Genomic DNA, 18,807 nt, shown 5'->3' on the forward strand with positions numbered 1-18,807 from the left:
CACGGCTCAGTAGGCCGCAACTTCCGCTGACTGATTAGTATTGCCTCTCTCAATTGTCAGTTTGGCACTTTTTCTCAGAGCAGAGTGGTTGAGAGAGGAGAGGAAAACAGCTCTGGGCTGACAGAGCTCACACTCTGGAAGGGCCCTCACTTCAAAACAACAGCTAAAATACATCCACCCTCCACCTCGACAGCCACTGGGTTTTAGTTTGATTCTGCAGGTGTAGCCTATTTGAAGTGAATGGTTGTGAATGTGGATATGATATTAGTGAAGGGACGGGTGTCTTCTCTACAGAACTGCCAGCACGACACAGAGGGGGACAGGTGTGAACGCTGTGCCCCAGGATACTATGGTGTAGTGAGGGGCAGACCTGACGACTGCAAGCCCTGTGCCTGCCCCCTCACCAACCATGAGAACAAGTAGGTCACAGAGACACAGGTGCATGGCTCTACTACTGTACAATAAAGCAGCTCTTATCTGTAGCTCTCTCGTTCTCTCAGTTTCAGCCCTACCTGTGTAACAGAGGGATTCAACGACTACCACTGTACTGCCTGCCCTGAGGGCTATGAGGGAAAGTACTGTGAGAGGTACAAACTCACTCCTCAACATTTACAAACCCCAACATGCTCTTTGTGAATCATACTGAACTCACCTCATCAGGGACCTTGCCGCCCCACATTGCTAACTGAACATCACTTTCTGTTAGTTATCTACACTAAACCCTGTTGTCGCTCCTCTAGATGTGCCACGGGTTACCATGGCGACCCCCGTGCCCCCGGCGGGAAGTGTGAGGAGTGTAAGTGTGACCCGTACGGGGCGTGGCCCCAACCGTGTGACCCCCGCTCAGGCCAGTGCCACTGCCGGCCCGGGGCCTCTGGACGCACCTGCAGCCAGTGCATGGAGAGGCATGTGTGTGGGCCCTCTGGGATTGTGTGTACGTATACTAATATAACTTACCATAGCACTGTTTTCAATACACACACAAACACAATTACTAGTACAGAAAATCAGCAAGGTTTCTTTGTAAGACTTTCTTGGTTGTTTTTTGTTCATTCAATATTCTAGACTTATCCTTTTTATTTATTTTTTATTTTTTTACCTTTTATGTGAGTCTAAAGTGGTAGGAAATTACTTAGGGGACAGTTGTAAAACTGCTTAGTTATCTAGGCCTTCTTGAGGATTATAATCTTCATAAGAGGGAATTTAGAGATTATTGAATTCAAAGACTTTGTAGTGATTTTTTACAAATTATTATTATTTATTTATTCAGGGGAACCCAATTGAGGCCAGGGTCTCATTCTTAATGGTGCCCTGAGAACAAACAATTCTCAAATCAATTCAATAAAACAGCAACAACAAAAAATACACTACAACATACAACAGATACACTACATTTCAACAACACAAATAAGTTATTGCAATCAACCAAAACACTCACAAACCTCTGTGAATGTGTTCCTCATCAGCGTTCTAAACTGCCCTATTGGCACCAGAGAATCAAGATGTAATGAGGATGGTAAATGATTCCAAACATAAAGGCTGATTTACCTAGGGACCTTAAGAGTTAACAAACCTTGTGAGCGGGTTTGGTACCTTGTTTTTGAGTCGACGTCCGTGCCCCGCATAAATCTAATTTGCATTGTAAAAAAATCCCCATAAAAATCTGTTTAAGCTAGAGATATCAGTTGTTTTGCATGAGCTGTGTCTCAATCCACCGCATCTGCATTGGCAGGTGGCAGAGCGACAGCGGTGTTTGTCAGACCAGGAGACATCTTGAAAATGTGTCTTCTCACAAAAACGTCTGTAGCCTCCGAACGGTATAATATGACCCCTTTATGGCTAGATGGCTGTTTTGCTCTAGAAAGCCCACAAGCTTCACAAGACTCGTCTGAAGGTAGCCCGGTACCAGTTAAAATAATTTATGGAAATATTTATGAAAGTAGTTTAGTGCCCCAAAAAGTTAAATATGGGTAAAAAAAATTCAATAAACTGAGCTTTCTTATATCTCTCAAATATAGGACCTGCAGTATGTGACTTGTTTCAGGAAACTAGGCGTATGTCGCGCGTTACTACTTCACAGGAGAGCCATTTGAACGTAAACTTAATTTTTTTTAATCAAAATGCGTTTTTGGGCAGAAAAGCCTTCTGGAACATGTGAACTTTCGTGTGCCTTAATAACAAACTTGTATGCCATCTGCAAATATGATTACAGTTGTTCAAGTACGAGCCTAGTTGGTTTAGCCATGGAAAAAGTCAGTAACCTTCCCGCTAGCCATGATTGGCTGAGATATTGAGTGGACTGGACATGCCGAGAGATGAGTTTGGATTGGTCTGCCATGTAGCAGCGTCTGTCTATATTATGAGGTGGTCAGTATGTGTAGGTAATCCTTTCTAACGATTCTTTTTTGAAAGATATCAGGTAGTAGATCTGCGTAAGTGTTGCTCTCCACTTTCTGGAGGACCGAGTTTTGAAATCAGTGGAATTAGAGTATGATAGCTAAGGAGATTCTGGCGTTTGATTGCAAATATGCAGACTGGGTCGAAAAGACAACACACTGTTGTATTAAACACCTGTCTCCGGATTACATCTTCAAACTAGGGGAAACCATGGCACCCGTGACAGATAGGGAGATACGTCCATCCAAGAGAGTCTAGCTAGCTACATTTTCCGTTATTACACATTTCTAATTTAACATTACATATATGATCTGTGTAGTAATATTATTCGTATCTCAGAGCCATTAGCATTGCTAGTTATAGCCTAATGTTAGCTAGCTAACATTGAACCTGGTTGGTTATCTCCGTGCAGATTCATGCATAGTAGTAACTTTATGAGTTGGGATTATGGTTCATTGTTTAGCTAGCTAGCTACATGTCTAAACAAAAGACTTCACTATGCAAGTAACTATTTCAATAGATTGTTTATGATGTCACTGCAACAACTGTCGATAGACGTAGCTGGTAAATTAGCTCTGGCTATCTATTCCGATTTCAGAGTACTCTTGTCTGAGTGTGCCAGAGCGCAGAATAACTGACGAATTTACGAAAGCTCAACACACGTTGAGTATGGCCGGTATCAGTAAACGTTGCCAAAAAAGTGTAATTAAATTGTTTCCAGCAGCACAGTTGCAGTCACCAACGCTCTGGATAACATAAAAACAGCATAACCAGCTCTGCTAGGGCGTGTAAAATGGTCAGGAAGCTGTTATCTTATTTGTGTCTGGAATAAGCTAGCAAGCTAGCCAATGTTAGCCAGTTAGCTCGGGTGCTTGACTGCTGTTGTTAAGTCAGAATTCTTGGATCAACCCTACTTTTCACCCAGAGCGTCCAGTGTGCGCGCTCTGAACGCTGCGAGAGCGAAATGCTCTGAATTAACGAACGGACAATCTGACAACTCTCAGTTTATAAACGCCCAGAGCACACTCTGGCACTCCAGATTAAGTTAATGAACACACCCGTTAAATTTACGAACACACCCGTAGTATAAGCCATCCTTTAGTTTTGAAATATTTGGTACATAGCCTCACATGTGAATCCTTAAAGAGATGGGTGGGGCTAAATCTTAAAAAGGTGTGAACGATGCTGAATGGGTGTAAACAAAGGTGAGCTCTCCAGTAGGTACCAAAACATTCAAGGGACATTTTCTCAAAAGTGAGGTTACAAGTTTAGCAACTTTCAAAGCAGAATTACTTGTATAATACGTGTATGATATACCATTTTCTAGCGCTGAGTCTCTACTATCTTCAGTTTCTTGGCAATTACTCACATGGAATAGCCTTCATTTCTCAGAAAAAATAATAGCCTGAGGAGTTTCAGAAGAAAGTACTTTGTTTCTGGACATTTTGAAACTGTAATGGAACCCACAAATGCTGATGCTCCAGATACTCAACTAGTCTAATGAAGGCCAGTTGTATTGCTTCTTTAATGAGAACAACAGTTTTCAGATGTGCTTACATAATTGCAAAAGGGTTTTGTAATGATCAATTAGCCTTTTAAAATGATAAACTTGGATTAGCTAACACAACGTGCCATTGGAACCCAGGAGTGATGATTGCTGATAATGGGCCCCTGTACGCCTATGTAGATATTCCATAAAGAATTAGCCGTTTCCAGCTACAATAGTAATTTACAACATTAACAATGTCTACACTGTATTTCTGATCGATTTGATGTTATTTTAATGGACAAAAATGTGCTTTTTTTTAAAAAACAACAACATTTCTAAGTGACCCCAAACTTTTGAACGGTAGTGTATATACAAGTATGTGGACACCCCTTCAAAACGATAGATTCGGCTATTTCAGCCACACCCATTGCTGACACAGGTGTATAGAACCAAGCACTTCAAATGGATAGATTCGGCTATTTCAGCCACACCCATTGCTGACACAGGTGTATAGAACCAAGCACACAGCTGTGCAATCTCCATAGACAAACACTGGCAGTAGAAGGGCCTTGAGTAACGAGTAATGAGTAGCGTGTAAAATGTAAAAACCACCTTTCCTCAGTTGCAACACACTACCGAGATCCAAACTGCCTCTGGAAGCAACATTAGCAGAATAACTGTTTGTCGGGGGCTTCATGAAATGGGTTTCAATGACCGAGCAGCCGCACACAAGCCTAATATCACCCTGCGCAATGCCAAGCAACAGCTGGAGTGGTGTAAAGCTCGCCGCCATTGGACTCTGGAGCATGGGAAACGCGTTCTCTGGAGTGATGAATCACGCTGCACCATCTGGCAGTCCGATGGACGAATCTGGGTTTGCCGGATTTCAGGAGAACGCTACCTGCCCAAATGCATAGTGCCAACTGTAAAGTTTGGTGGAGGAGGAATATTGGTCTTTGGCTGTTTTTCATGGTTCAGCTTAGTTCCAGTGAAGCTAAATCTTAACGCTACAGCATACAATGATATTATATATATATTCTGTGCTTCCAACTTTGTGGCAACAGTTTGGGGAAGGTCCTTCCTGTTTCAGCATGACAATGCCCACTTGCACAAAGCGAGGTCCATAAAGAAATGGTTTGTCAAGACTGGTGTGGAAGAACTTAATTGGCCTGCACAGAGCCCTGACCTCCACCCCATCTAACACCTTTGGGATGAATTGGAACGCAGACTGTGAGCCAGGCCTAATCGCCCTACATCATTCCCCGACCTCACTAATAGTCTTGTGGCTGAATGGAAGCAAGTCCCTGCAGCAATGTTCCGACATCTAATGGAAAGCCTTTCCAGAAGAGTGGAGGCTGTTATAGCAGCAAAGGGGGGGCCAACTCTATATTAATGCCCATGATTTGGAACTGAGATGTTGGACGAGCAGATGTCCACATACTTTTGGTAATGTAGTGTATGTTGGAAGCTTGTGCAGCAGAGCTTTGTTAACAAAAAAGGAGAAATTAAGTGATCTACGGAAATTTAGAGAGGGCCAGCTGACCTTCTGAATAAGGGTGCAGCGAGTATTAAACCTGTCACCTGTGATAAAGCGAAGTGCGCTATGGTACACTGCATCCAAGGTTTTTAGGTTAGTGGCTGCTGCATTCTGATTAAAGGTGCCACCATAATCAAGATCTGGCAGGAAGGTTGCTTGTACAACCTGTTTCCTGCTGTTTAGAGAGGCATGATGTAGTTCTATAAAAGAAGCCTACTTTAAAACTCAGCTTCTTAACAAGCTCATCCATATGTTGTTTAAACTTCAAATGTTTGTCAATCCAAAATCCCAGATATTTAAGGACGGGAACCTGCTCAAAGAGAAAATCCTCCAATGCCATCTGTGTGTAAACCATCTGAAATATTTCTAAGAGAATTAGACATGCATTCAGTTTTTCCTGTGTTAAGTATCAATTTCAAATCAACAAGGGCTTTCTGCAAGGCAACAAAATCAGATTGCAGCTGGTCAGCGGTAGGGTCAATAGCATACAGATGAATGTTACAGGTTTTTGCAGATAGACCAGTATTATTTATATAAATAGTAAAGAAAGCAGGTCCTGAAATCTACCCTTGCGGGACACCTTTAGTAATATCAAGGTACCTTGACACCATCAGAAAGCACACATGGTGTCCTGTCTGACAGATAGTTCCCAAACCAATTGCAAGACCCCTGGAATGAGTAGGTGATGGTTGACAGTATCAAAGGCAAGTGTAGCTGCTGAAACAGTGCTATGTCTAGGTCTAAAACCAGACATTAAGAATATCATTTGAAGTTAAAAAGTAAAAGATTAACTGAGCGTTTGCCAGTGATTGTAATATTTTTGCAAGGCAACATAGTTTAGATATGGGCAAAAGTTATCTAGGTCAGAAGGCCTTTGTGAAGGGGGAGGACATGTGTCGCCTTCCAGATCTTAGAGATAGCGCCAGAAGCAATTTTTGAATAAAAAAAGTGGGTCAAAGGTTATATAATGATGGGGGCAGAAAGCTGCAGTAAAAAGGGATCAAGCTATTCATCTCCTGTGAATTTTTGTACATACATTTTTTGCAAGTCACTTAGTACAAGTACAGCATTGACATAAAATGGTTCACTTTTTTTAAGAGTGAGTGCCTGGAAGTGCATCATTCTCTGCTATCTGTGTAGAGGTGTATAAAGGACTTTCTTTAGTGGAACTTGAGGTATTTTCAAAAAAATATTATTTCAAATAGGTGGCCAGCTGAGGCCTAATGGTTATAAAAAGCACCACAACTTTCATTTTTGTCTGTTATGGTACCAGAGGCTGTCATAACCTGCTGGGGTAATGAGGAGGTGGAATTACATTTTTACCACTTTCCAGAATTTAGCTGAAATTTTCACCACTTTCAGATACACAATTCAAGAAGGATGTTGACTTTTCTAACCAGAGTAAGACATCTATTTCTCAAATGTCTAAAGGACTGCTAGTCAGAGATATAATCAGTCATTAGTAGCCTTAGCCCAAGCTAAGTTTATTTCATCAAATCTTTCAGACAATTCATGCATAAACCATGGGTTAGATCTGCCCTTTACCCTTAATCTTTTATATGGGGCATGCTTATCTGCAGCAGAGTTAAAAAGAGAGGACACACCCAATCATGCAACCCCAGGTCATACAGGAAATGTTGCTTATTGAAAGTTCAAAAATGTATTTTTGTAATAATGCGCAAACAAAATGTTGTTAGTTTAGTATCTCTAATGCAGACGATGGTCACTGAGCTCGTTAGCAAAGATTCCAATGGCTGTATACTTATGAGGGGCGTTTGTCAGAAAGAGTAGATTTTTCAGGCTGTTTTAAGTTGGGGCAGGTTGGTTTAGTTATCAGTTGAGTTCAATTTAGCTCAGTGCAAATATCTTTCAGTTTATCTGATACTGGTATCAACCAATCCAGGTTAAGCTCCCCCAATGTTAATAATTCAGATTTAGCATAGCACAGCAAATCCGATCATTTGCTTTGAGCAATTGGCAATGCCGAGGGAGACCATGTACTACAGGCTATATTATATATATCCCACGGCAGACAACATGTTATCCCAAGCGCCAATCCCAAAGTAAACAAAGATGGTGGTCACTATATTTGTCAAAAAAGAAGTCGAAGTTATGAAAGGTTCATTTGTAACATTGTTTGCGCTTGAATTATTGTAATTTCTTTGAGACTACATGTTATCATACTTCAGGCAATGAATTGTACTGTATGTTTTAGATACAATTCTGTAGGCTACGGTGCCAACTAACCTGGCAAGCTGACTATCTGAAATAATGTCTAACTGTTCCCAGTCATGGACTCTAGCAGGTTTCCTGAAGCAGTGATGGTAGGAGTCCATTGCTTGTTAGATACAGTATGTCAGATGATTCAGGTGAAACTGATTGGCTGCATGTTGTCTTGCCTTTGGGGAGGGTAACAGGATTTGCATGTATTTCATGCAGTGTGTGCATTTTGGAGTGTTTTATGACAAACTCTCACATTCACAGGATGTGTGCTATCTTACTGTGTGGATTGTCAGGCCTTCCTCCTTTATAACAGCGGGTCTATAAAAAAAATCATTTTCTGACATGTTAATTTCTCAACTCATTTTTTATGTGGCAAAATTCAGGAGAAATTCGAAGAATATGATAAATTCACACATGGCTTGTTGATTGTAGTGTGTGCGTGTGTGTACTGTGTGTGTTTTGTTTCTCGTCGCTTGTGGCATGTCGAACACTCATAATGGGCTGCCAAAAGCCGTTTCACACTGTGTTAAATTTCACGCTCGAGATCCCTTCCCCCAGTGCTGCTCCTGTCTAATCTCAAACCAGCACAGAAACTCTAGGATTCTCCAAAGCCTAAAGCGTAGAGGATAGAGGACGGCTACCTTGAAGGGTTTTCAAAGAGTGGTTGTGTCTTTTGAAAGAGCGCTGGTGTGTGTGGGGGAATGGGATGAAACTAAACTAAACAAGGTGAAGGAGGAGGAAGCTGGGGTTCAACCCGTTCCACCATGTCGCTCAGATTTAAAAAGCACTTGTCCTCTTTTCCAGTGCTAACATAGTCACCCTTGTACATACCCCACATGAAAGTGTATAGTATACTATGGTATAAATACTATAGTATTCACAGTATAATTTTTGCAGACTTTACTGTAGTATCCCCTGTAATGTTTTTGTGGGCATGTATTTATTGTAGTATACTGTAGTATTCATAGTTAACTATAGAAAAAATTCTGTAGTAAAATAAAACTGTAGTATATACTGTAGTAATTTATGTAATATTTTTACATATTGTAGTTTACTGTCGTATTTACTGTAGTGTTTTTGCAGACATTACTATAGTATTTACTATAGTGTTTTTGTTTGACTATCTGTGACATAGAAGTGGAGGCCTACTGGAAAATACAAAAATAGCAAATTTTCCATAAACTGTAGGCAGATAGGACTGGGGTCTAAACAGATAGTTCAGAGCTTCTGCTTTTTTCTATAACCTGTAGGGAACACAATATATGGTATATACTTGGCATGTAAAGTTTCTCACTTACGGGTGGCACAAATTGGGATATGGAGAACTGGAATGGGCAAGGTATACCCAAATTAAATACTGTAGTGTTTACTAAAAAAGTGTAGTGTTTTTGCAGATTGTAGTGTTTTTGCAGACATTACTGTAGTATTTATTATACTATTCTACAGTATACTACTACATTCTATAATAAGTACTACACATGATCAAGGGATACTACAGTGTGTAATATAGTATTCTACAGTATACTACAATTTACTACAGAATTATATAGTAAGTGCTGTAGTATATATATACAGTGCCTTGCGAAAGTATTCGGCCCCCTTGAACTTTGCGACCTTTTGCCACATTTCAGGCTTCAAACATAAAGATATAAAACTGTATTTTTTTGTGAAGAATCAACAACAAGTGGGACACAATCATGAAGTGGAACATTTATTGGATATTTAAAACTTTTTTAACAAATCAAAAACTGAAAAAATTGCGCGTGCAAAATTATTCAGCCCCTTTACTTTCAGTGCAGCAAAGTCTCTCCAGAAGTTCAGTGAGGATCTCTGAATGATCCAATGTTGACCTAAATGACTAATGATGATAAATACAATCCACCTGTGTGTAATCAAGTCTCTGTATAAATGCACCTGCACTGTGATAGTCTCAGAGGTCCGTTAAAAGCGCAGAGAGCATCATGAAGAACAAGGAACACACCAGGCAGGTCCGAGATACTGTTGTGAAGAAGTTTAAAGCCGGATTTGGATACAAAAAGATTTCCCAAGCTTTAAACATCCCAAGGAGCACTGTGCAAGCGATAATATTGAAATGGAAGGAGTATCAGACCACTGCAAATCTACCAAGACTTGGCCGTCCCTCTAAACTTTCAGCTCATACAAGGAGAAGACTGATCAGAGATGCAGCCAAGAGGCCCATGATCACTCTGGATGAACTGCAGAGATCTACAGCTGAGGTGGGAGACTCTGTCCATAGGACAACAATCAGTCGTATATTGCACAAATCTGGCCTTTATGGAAGAGTGGCAAGAAGAAAGCCATTTCTTAAAGATATCCATAAAAAGTGTTGTTTAAAGTTTGCCACAAGCCACCTGGGAGACACACCAAACATGTGGAAGAAGGTGCTCTGGTCAGATGAAACCAAAATTGAACTTTTTGGCAACAATGCAAAACGTTATGTTTGGCATAAAAGCAACACAGCTCATCACCCTGAACAACCATCCCCACTGTCAAACATGGTGGTGGCAGCATCATGGTTTGGGCCTGCTTTTCTTCAGCAGGGACAGGGAAGATGGTTAAAATTGATGGGAAGATGGATGGAGCCAAATACAGGACCATTCTGGAAGAAAACCTGATGGAGTCTGCAAAAGACCTGAGACAGGGACGGAGATTTGTCTTCCAACAAGACAATGATCCAAAACATAAAGCAAAATCTACAATGGAATGGTTCAAAAATAAACATATCCAAGTGTTAGAATGGCCAAGTCAAAGTCCAGACCTGAATCCAATCGAGCATCTGTGGAAAGAACTGAAAACTGCTGTTCACAAATGCTCTCCATCCAACCTCACTGAGCTCGAGCTGTTTTGCAAGGAGGAATGGGAAAAATTTTCAGTCTCTCGATGTGCAAAACTGATAGAGACATACCCCAAGCGACTTACAGCTGTAATCGCAGCAAAAGGTGGCGCTACAAAGTATTAACTTAAGGGGGCTGAATAATTTTGCACGCCCAATTTTTCAGTTTTTGATTTGTTAAAAAAGTTTGAAATATCCAATAAATGTCGTTCCACTTCATGATTGTGTCCCACTTGTTGTTGATTCTTCACAAAAAAATACAGTTTTATATCTTTATGTTTGAAGCCTGAAATGTGGCAAAAGGTCGCAAAGTTCAAGGGGGCCGAATACTTTCGCAAGGCACTGTATATAGTAATATATAGTAAATATAGTAAATTAGTATTTTTTCATGCGTGACAGTACATGTCCCTTTGGTAGAGATGTTGCCAGGCAACAAGCTACCATTAGCATCCCCATGCCCCTGGGGTTGCCCCTTTGACCCCAAGTAGAGTGTCTTGGTGTCCCAATGAGAGACTGTCCCAGTGTCCCCCATATACACACCCACACACAGCTTCAGAGCTCAGTGTCACCCTGACCACACACGTTAGCTGGGATTATTATTTGATTCTCTGAACGAGCCTGAACGCTCTCTAATGGTTTTAATTGGTGTCATTAGAGACCACTCGTCATTAGAGGTTTCTAACTGCCATGGTGTGTGTGTGTGTGCGTGTTGATGTCGGTGTGCGTGTTGATGTCGGTGTGTGTGTGTGTGTGTGTGTGTGTGTGTGTGTGTGTGTGTGTGTGTGTGTGTGTGTGGGGGGGGGGGGGGGGTGTGTGGGTGTGTTACAGCCTGCGATGATGACTGTGCCGGGCTCCTCATCAGAGATATGGATAGACTGCATCGTATCATCACCAGTGTCAACCTCACCACCCCTCTGCCACCGCCCTACAAAGTCCTCTACCGGTTTGAGAACATGACGCAGGAACTCAAGGTGAATAGAAGGCACCCAAACACTTCCTTTAGTGTTCACCTTCGCTCCAAAGAGTGAGTACTACAATATTCCTGTATTTGACAAATCTATGATATCTAGATTCCTAAGATCAAGTTTGTCTCTGGAGGCCTACATTCAATTTGGCGTGTCTGTTTACTTACACTAGTGAGTACCTGACTGAATTGCTAAGATGAACAGAATCAGTTGTGATTAAGTTGCCCACATGGACAAGGTGCTGTGTAAATATCTCTCAGCTGTTAGTGTCTCAGGCGGGGACGTGGAGCCCGACTCACACCCCGGTTTCAAACACTCCTCATATCCCCTCCAGACAATGCCATAGCTCCACTCCGTTCAGCTAACGGCATCCACCTCTCTCTCACACACAAAGAACAAAGACACAAACACCACACTCTGTAACAGTGATATAACAGTGAGATATTACACAAACAGTGGCATTCAAACGCATCTCAGCGGTGCGATAACAATAGTGCATTTCCCTCAAATCCTCAGAAAGCAGAGGAGATGGAGCTGGAGATATAAGGCACAACAAAGATGCAGATTATTGCTAAAGGGCATCGTGAGGGGGGCCAATGAAGACATCACTTGATTGCTACCCTCATGTGGAAAGCCAGATCATTGGCTCAAGCTGCGTTTTTGGAGTCCACTGAGCTAGATGCCCTTTTCCAGCTGCTGGTGCTCTGCTTCTTATAGGCCTGTGAGGAGATGTCTGGCAGGAGCCCTACTGGCATAACACTGATGAATTGGGCTGGGGTGGATGGTTAAATACAGGGTATCGAGGCTCTGCTCACACCTCACTCCCCAGACCCATGGTGATTTAAACAGTAGATGACCTTTCTGCCTAATGCCCCATTCTGACATTCTCCCCTGTGTGTGTGTGTGTGTGTGTGTGTGTGTGTGTGTGTGTGTGTGTGTGTGTGTGTGTGTGTGTGTGTGTGTGTGTGTGTGTGTGTGTGTGTGTGTGTGTGTGTGTGTGTGTGTGTGTGTGTGTGTGTGTGTGTGTGTCTTCCACACAGCACATGCTCTCGCCACAGAATTCGCCCGAGAGGCGCCTGCAGCTGGCCGACAGTAACCTGGGCAGCCTGGTGACAGAGATGGACGATCTGCTGAGTCGGGTAGGTAGGACACTCAGGCCAGGCTGACACTGTCCACTCCTGAGTTCCCAGGGGCGGGCACTACTGTCCCTGTGGCCACTATGTGGCTGTCCTGGCTCCCTCATCACAGTCTAGTAAAGGGGTCAACTGAAACTGGACCATCCCAATTCATAAAGCCGTCAAAAGACAGCCTTGTATGTACGTTTACAATAATTAGTGTGAAAGATATAGGCAGTTGTGAGTGAAGGTTTTTATTTATTTTCTAAAAACAATTGGAATGACAAGGTTAGTCAATCAATATTTTGATTGATGTTAGGTCATACGTCAGCTTTCAATTGATACATACAGTCACAAAAAAAGTGAGCATTACGACAATAGATTGTTTTGTTTCTTTTTCTCAAATGAATCTGTCATTAAAAGAAAGATATCAACTTCAAGTGAGGACAGGAACCCGAGGACTGAAAACCGATGAATACTTTTGTATTTAACTTTGAGATACCGGTTCCAGCAAGGTTTTCTTTGTGTCTGAGAACATAGAATATACTGTCTGTAAAATGTATATACTGTAGTATGTGTAAGCTAAAAGTATAAGCCTAAGTATTGTTGTCTATTAGTTTAACCCAATTAGGGGAGGGGTGGTAGGGTTACGGGAAAATAATAAAGAAGGAAAATATATTTAATATATTTACAAAAATACAATATATATATATATATATATATATATACGTATATGGGGGATTGGAAAGGATGCAGATAATTACATTGCTAGAAGCCACAATTTATGTGCATTATTAAAGCTGATCAAAATATCCTTGGATCGAGCTTTCTCTGTTAACAACAAACCATCCACACTCTATAAAAGACATGTACTTCTCCTTTTTCTGACAGAAAAAGAGATACATTCTGACATTGATGTTTTCCCTGATTCTGTCCTCATAACTCAATTGGCATTCAAGACCACTTCGTTATGTTGCTGGAGGAGGGGTTGGTCATGTAACCAAATATCGCACGCTCTGTTATTGCTAAAATGTGGAATATAAGTAGGCAGTTGTCTGCCCTAAATACACAAACAAACAGCATTAGGATATTTTCATGCATCTTGGAAATATAGGCCTGTAAACACACAGATACAATAGGCGGAAATATCAACTATGAATATACCATTTACATTTTAGTCATGTTGCAGACGTTCTTGTCCAGAGCACCATACAGTTAGTCCAAGATAGCTGGGTGAGACAACCATATATCTAAGTCATAGTAAGTACATTTTTCCTCCATAAAGCAACTATCAGCAAAGTCGGTGCTAATGGGGGGGTTAAGTGACAGTTTTAGTTCACAAAACATATTTTTTGAGGAGGGGATCCGAAGGGGGATGCTGTGGGATTATTTAAGATACTCTTTGAAGAGGTAGGGTTTCAGATGCTTTCGGAAGATGGGCAGGGATTCTGCTGGCCTAGCTTCTGCTATTCCACCATTGGTGTACCAGGACAGAGAATAGCTTTGACTGGGCTGAGCGGGAGATGCCCTCCCGTAGGAGAGGGCCAAGAGACCAGAGGTTTGAACATAGCCTGAAGGTAGGGAGGGGGCAGTTCCTCTTGCTTCTCCGTAGGCAAGTACCATAGTCTTGTAATTGATGCGAGCTTCGACTGGAAGCCAGTGGAGTGTGCGGTGGAGCGGGATGACATGGGAGATCTTGGGAAGGTTGAACACCAGGTCGGACTGCAGCGTTCCTGATAAATTGCAGGGGTTTAATGGCACAAGCGGGGAGCTCAGCCAACAGCGAGTTGCAGTAGTGCAGACGGGAGATGAAGTGCCTGGATTAGGACCTGTACCGCTTCCTGTGTGATGCAGGGTCGTACTCTATGGATGTTGTAGAGCAACACAAAAACAAGCATTACGCTACACCTGCAATAATCAATCAAATCAAATTGTATTTGTCACATGCGCCAAATACAACAGTACATACATATACATACAATTTCACCTTACAGTGAAATGCTTACTTACAAGCTCTTAACCAACAATGCAGTTTTAAGAAAAATAAGTGTTAAGTAAAAAAGTCCAGGATCCAGTTGCAGAGGGAGGTGTTTAGTCCCAGGGTCCTTAGCTTAGTGATGAGCTTTGAGGGCACTATGATGTTGAACGCTGAGGTGTAGTCAATGAATAGCATTCTCACATAGGTGTTCCTTTTGTCCAGGTGTGAAAGGGCAGTGTGGAGTGCAATAGAGATGGCATCATCTGTGGATCTGTTGGGGCGATATGCAAATTGGAGTGGGTCTAGGGTTTCTGGGATAATGGTGTTGATGTGAGCCATGACCAGCCTTTCAAAGGTCTTATTTATTTGACCTTTGACTTTGATCGTGTTTCTTGGCCCAAGCAAGTCTCTTCTTATTATTGGTGTCCTTTAGGAGTGGTTTCTTTGCAGCATTCGACCATGAAGGACTGATTCAGTCTCTTCTGAACAGTTGATGTTGTGATGTGTCTGTTACTTGAACTCTGTGAAGCATTTATTTGGGCTGCAATTTCTGAGGCTGGGAACTCTAATGAACTTATCCTCTGCAGCAGAGGGAACTCTGGGTCTTCCTTTCCTGTGGTGGTCCTCATGAGAGCCAGTTTCATCAGAGCGCTTGATGGTTTTTCCGACTGTACTTGAAGAAACTTTCAAAGTTCTTGAAATGTTCCGCATTGACTGACCTTCATGTCTTAAAGTAATGATGGACTGTCATTTCTCTTTGTTTATTCGAGCTGTACTTGCCATAATATGGACTTGGTCTTTTACCAGATATGGCTATCTTCTGTATACCACCCCTACCTTGTCACAACACAACTGATTGGCTCAAACGCATTAAGAAGGAAAGAAATTCCACAAATTAACTATTAAGGCACACCTGTTAATTGAAATTAATTCCAGGTGACTACCTCATAAAGCTGGTTGAGAGAATGCCAACATTGTGCAAAGCTGTCATCAAGGCAAAGGGTGGCTACTTTGAAGAATCTAACAGATAAAATATATTTTGGTTTAACACTTTTTTCTGTTTACTACATGATTCCATATGTGTTATTTCATAGTTTTGATGTCTTCACTACTATTCTACAATATAGAAAATAGTAAAAAATAAAGAAAAACCATTGAGTAGGTGTGTCCAAACTTTTGACTGGGACTATACATCCCTCATTTTCCTCACTGACACTAAGTGTGCAAGGTTGATTCAAAGTCTTTGAGGTGACCAGGACATGAGTGTGTCCTAACAGGGTGAGGAGACAAAGTAGCCAGTGGTGGTTGTAGTTCTGGGGCCTGACCAGTTTGCACAGTTAACTGGTCATTCGGGGCAAGCTGTAGCGACAATGGTATTATCCTTCCTGTATGTCTGGCGGGGTATTGGGGCTTTGAGATGATCCGTTTCCATTTCGCTGTAGGCAATCAGCAGATGCAGCTTGCATACCAACGAGACCCCATTGACTAACAACTGGAATGTTATCCCTACCTGAATGATGCCGGGGATGCTCCAGTAGTGGAATGGTTGCTTGTCTGGTTGTGAAAGGGCTGTCACAAACAGACGTGCCTTTCGTGTTTTTCATGTTAAATGTGGCGTACCCCTGCAGGTCACGTCCTACATGTTAGGCTTTATATTCATTTGGAAGTCAGGTAGGATGATAATATGGCCGTTATAGACTGGGGCACGCCCAGCAGGAGATGTGATGAGTAACAGCACCTGTGACGGTGACCTCAGGTTACTTAGAGGTTAGTTCGAGTGTAGCTGGATCATAGACTATGACTGAGAAGCGTTGGTTGTGAGGGACATAGCACAGCTCCACACCCATATACATTTGAAGATGATCCCTGGGCGTCGATGGACAGTAAAAGGTTTGCAGAGGAGGTGGAGATGATCAAGCAACTGTCTCACAGTCAATCCCCAGCCAACATAAACTATCATATACAGCAAGTTTTACCATCCCAATGTGCATCTTGTTTAGCCATAAATGGCATATGTCCTAATAGAGATGTTGGGAATACTGCAGATTCCCAGACCAATGCATGAGTCACCCCAGCATGAAAGCCCAGTACAGGTGTCAAATGGGCTGGCCAGCCAGGGTTGGTAGCAAAATGGGTACATATGAGGACAATGCACGCCAGAAATTTCCAGACGGCATTTTGGCTATTGAATGGCCTACTGACATGTGGCAGTCTATTTCCCTGGTATCTCTGTCTCTAGTAACTGCCTGGGAAGAGGACTGATTGTGGAGTGGGCCTATCAAGGACAGTTCTGGGAGGTTAAGGATAGCACTGACATTGGAGAGGTGCAATTCCTATGACATATGAAGGCCCAATAAGATGGCATTGACTGTCAGGTTGGGTTGGTTCATTGTAGTGAACACCTAGGTGCCTTATGCGCTTGTCGTGTGTGGTTTGCACCTTCACCCATACACCGTGATGACGCCAAGTCAACACTGCAACTCCAGGGCAGACAGCCAGGACGGTGGACATGATTGTCTGGAAGAAGCAATGTGCCGGCTCAACCCAAACACGATAAGAGTGCATCGAACCATTCCAATGTGCATCACAAATGCAGTGAGCCAGCAGAAGGCCTTGTTGGATTCAGGCAGACGTATTGGACTAGCAATTAATCAAAGCTCAATTCTGAATGGTAAGGAGGCGACTTAAAGGAGAACTTCAATCAAAAACAATCTTTTGGTACTTCTTTCATTAGTCCATTGTTGATATACACTGAGTGTACAAAACATTAGGAACAGCTTCCTAATATTGAGTTGCACCCCCTTTTTCCCTCAGAACAGCCTAAATTTGTTGGGGCATGCACCACAGTGATGCTGGCCCATGTTGACTCCAATGCTTCCCACAGTTCTGTCAAGTAGACTGGATATTCTTTGGGTGGTGGACCATTCGTGATACATACAGAAAACTGATGAGCGTGAAAAACACACATACACAATCCATGTCTCAATTGTCTCAAGGCTTAAAAATCCTACTTTAACCTGTCTCCTCCCCTTCATCTACAGTACACTGAAGTGGATTTAACAGGGGGCATCAATAAGGGATCATAGCTTTCACCTGGATTCACCTGGTCAGTCTATGTCATGGAAAGAGCAGGTGTTCCTAAGGTTTTAGACACTTAAAAAGTGTTTCGCGTGTTAGCAATCAGTGCAGCATTTAGCATAATATGATGCTAAATGCATCATACCAGCTGTATTTCGAAAGTTACATATCTTGAAAACTTGATTGCTGACATACAAAAATGGAAATATAGTGTATCAATAATAGACTAATGAAACAAATATCATGGGTGGAGTTTTCCCTGCAGGGGCAAGTTGTCGAGCTAGGGAGAGGGTGCCAGAGTCCAGGGTTGGATTCTCTTTCCTTTGGTTGGAGCCTCCCTGTTGCCTCACTGATTCTCAAAGATGCTCGTGTCTTGGAATGCTTCGTGTTGCCATGCCAAGCAGAATGCTTCCTTTGTATGCTGTATATCCAGACAAATGTGTTTGAATGTGTATGGTGGGCATATTGGCTTCTTAACAGAGTTAAAGTACACAAAAATATTATTGAGTATAAGTACAGTACACAAATCTGAAAAGGGTATCTCATTTTAAACATGCACAGAAATGCACGTGTTTAAACCACCGTTTAATGGTAATGTGGCAGCCATATTGGGATTTTGGATGCCATATTGATTTGGAGTCAAACCTAGCGGGGCCGTCTAATGTAATTGCAAGAGTGGAGGCGAAACATATCAAATCCACAGAGGAACCTTTCACTGGGAAAAAAATGACAGTTTTCAGTGTCTGAGCCCACTTGCCTTAGAGCTGATAACAACAGACACAACATGTTCAACTGTATCCGAATTTTAGTAATATCAGTGTTAGCCATTTTGGGTTGCATGAGCTTGCATGAGCATTGTGCTGCACTTTTTGAGTTTAGGGGGTGTTTTCCTTAGAGCCAATTACAATAGTCAGCCATCATCAAAAAAACACACTTTACTACATGTATATTTGTCAGGCAGGACCATACAGCACTGAGAGCTTGGAAATGTGTAACCCGCTATGGGCCGGTTTACCAGAAACGGATTACCAGACTGAAGTTTTCATTCATCTTAAATATTAATAATTGATATTTCCGCCGATTTATATCTGTGTGTTTAGAGGCCTATATTTCCAAACTGCTTTAATGTTTGTTTGTGTATGTAGGGCAGACAATTAACTACTTGTATTTC

The 18,807-nt window shown here is 42.0% G+C and overlaps 1 protein-coding gene across 6 annotated transcripts in view; it reads left to right on the plus strand.

Annotated features, from left to right (window-relative positions):
- LOC139407080 (laminin, alpha 2) overlaps nt 1-18,807 on the plus strand; it is a 138,841-nt gene that overhangs the window by 97,150 nt on the left and 22,884 nt on the right. For 4 of the 6 annotated variants that reach the window (XM_071150427.1, XM_071150428.1, XM_071150431.1 and 1 more), the window contains 5 exons: nt 295-419; nt 501-587; nt 741-934; nt 11,329-11,471; nt 12,506-12,604. In XM_071150427.1, coding sequence (XP_071006528.1) covers nt 295-419; nt 501-587; nt 741-934; nt 11,329-11,471; nt 12,506-12,604 — 648 coding nt within the window. The remainder of the gene's footprint in view (nt 1-294; nt 420-500; nt 588-740; nt 935-11,328; nt 11,472-12,505; nt 12,605-18,807) is intronic. The other 2 variants (XM_071150429.1, XM_071150430.1) reach the window with 1 other exon arrangement.

This window comes from Oncorhynchus clarkii, chromosome 4, assembly GCF_045791955.1.
Source record: "Oncorhynchus clarkii lewisi isolate Uvic-CL-2024 chromosome 4, UVic_Ocla_1.0, whole genome shotgun sequence".
NCBI lineage: Eukaryota > Metazoa > Chordata > Actinopteri > Salmoniformes > Salmonidae > Oncorhynchus > Oncorhynchus clarkii.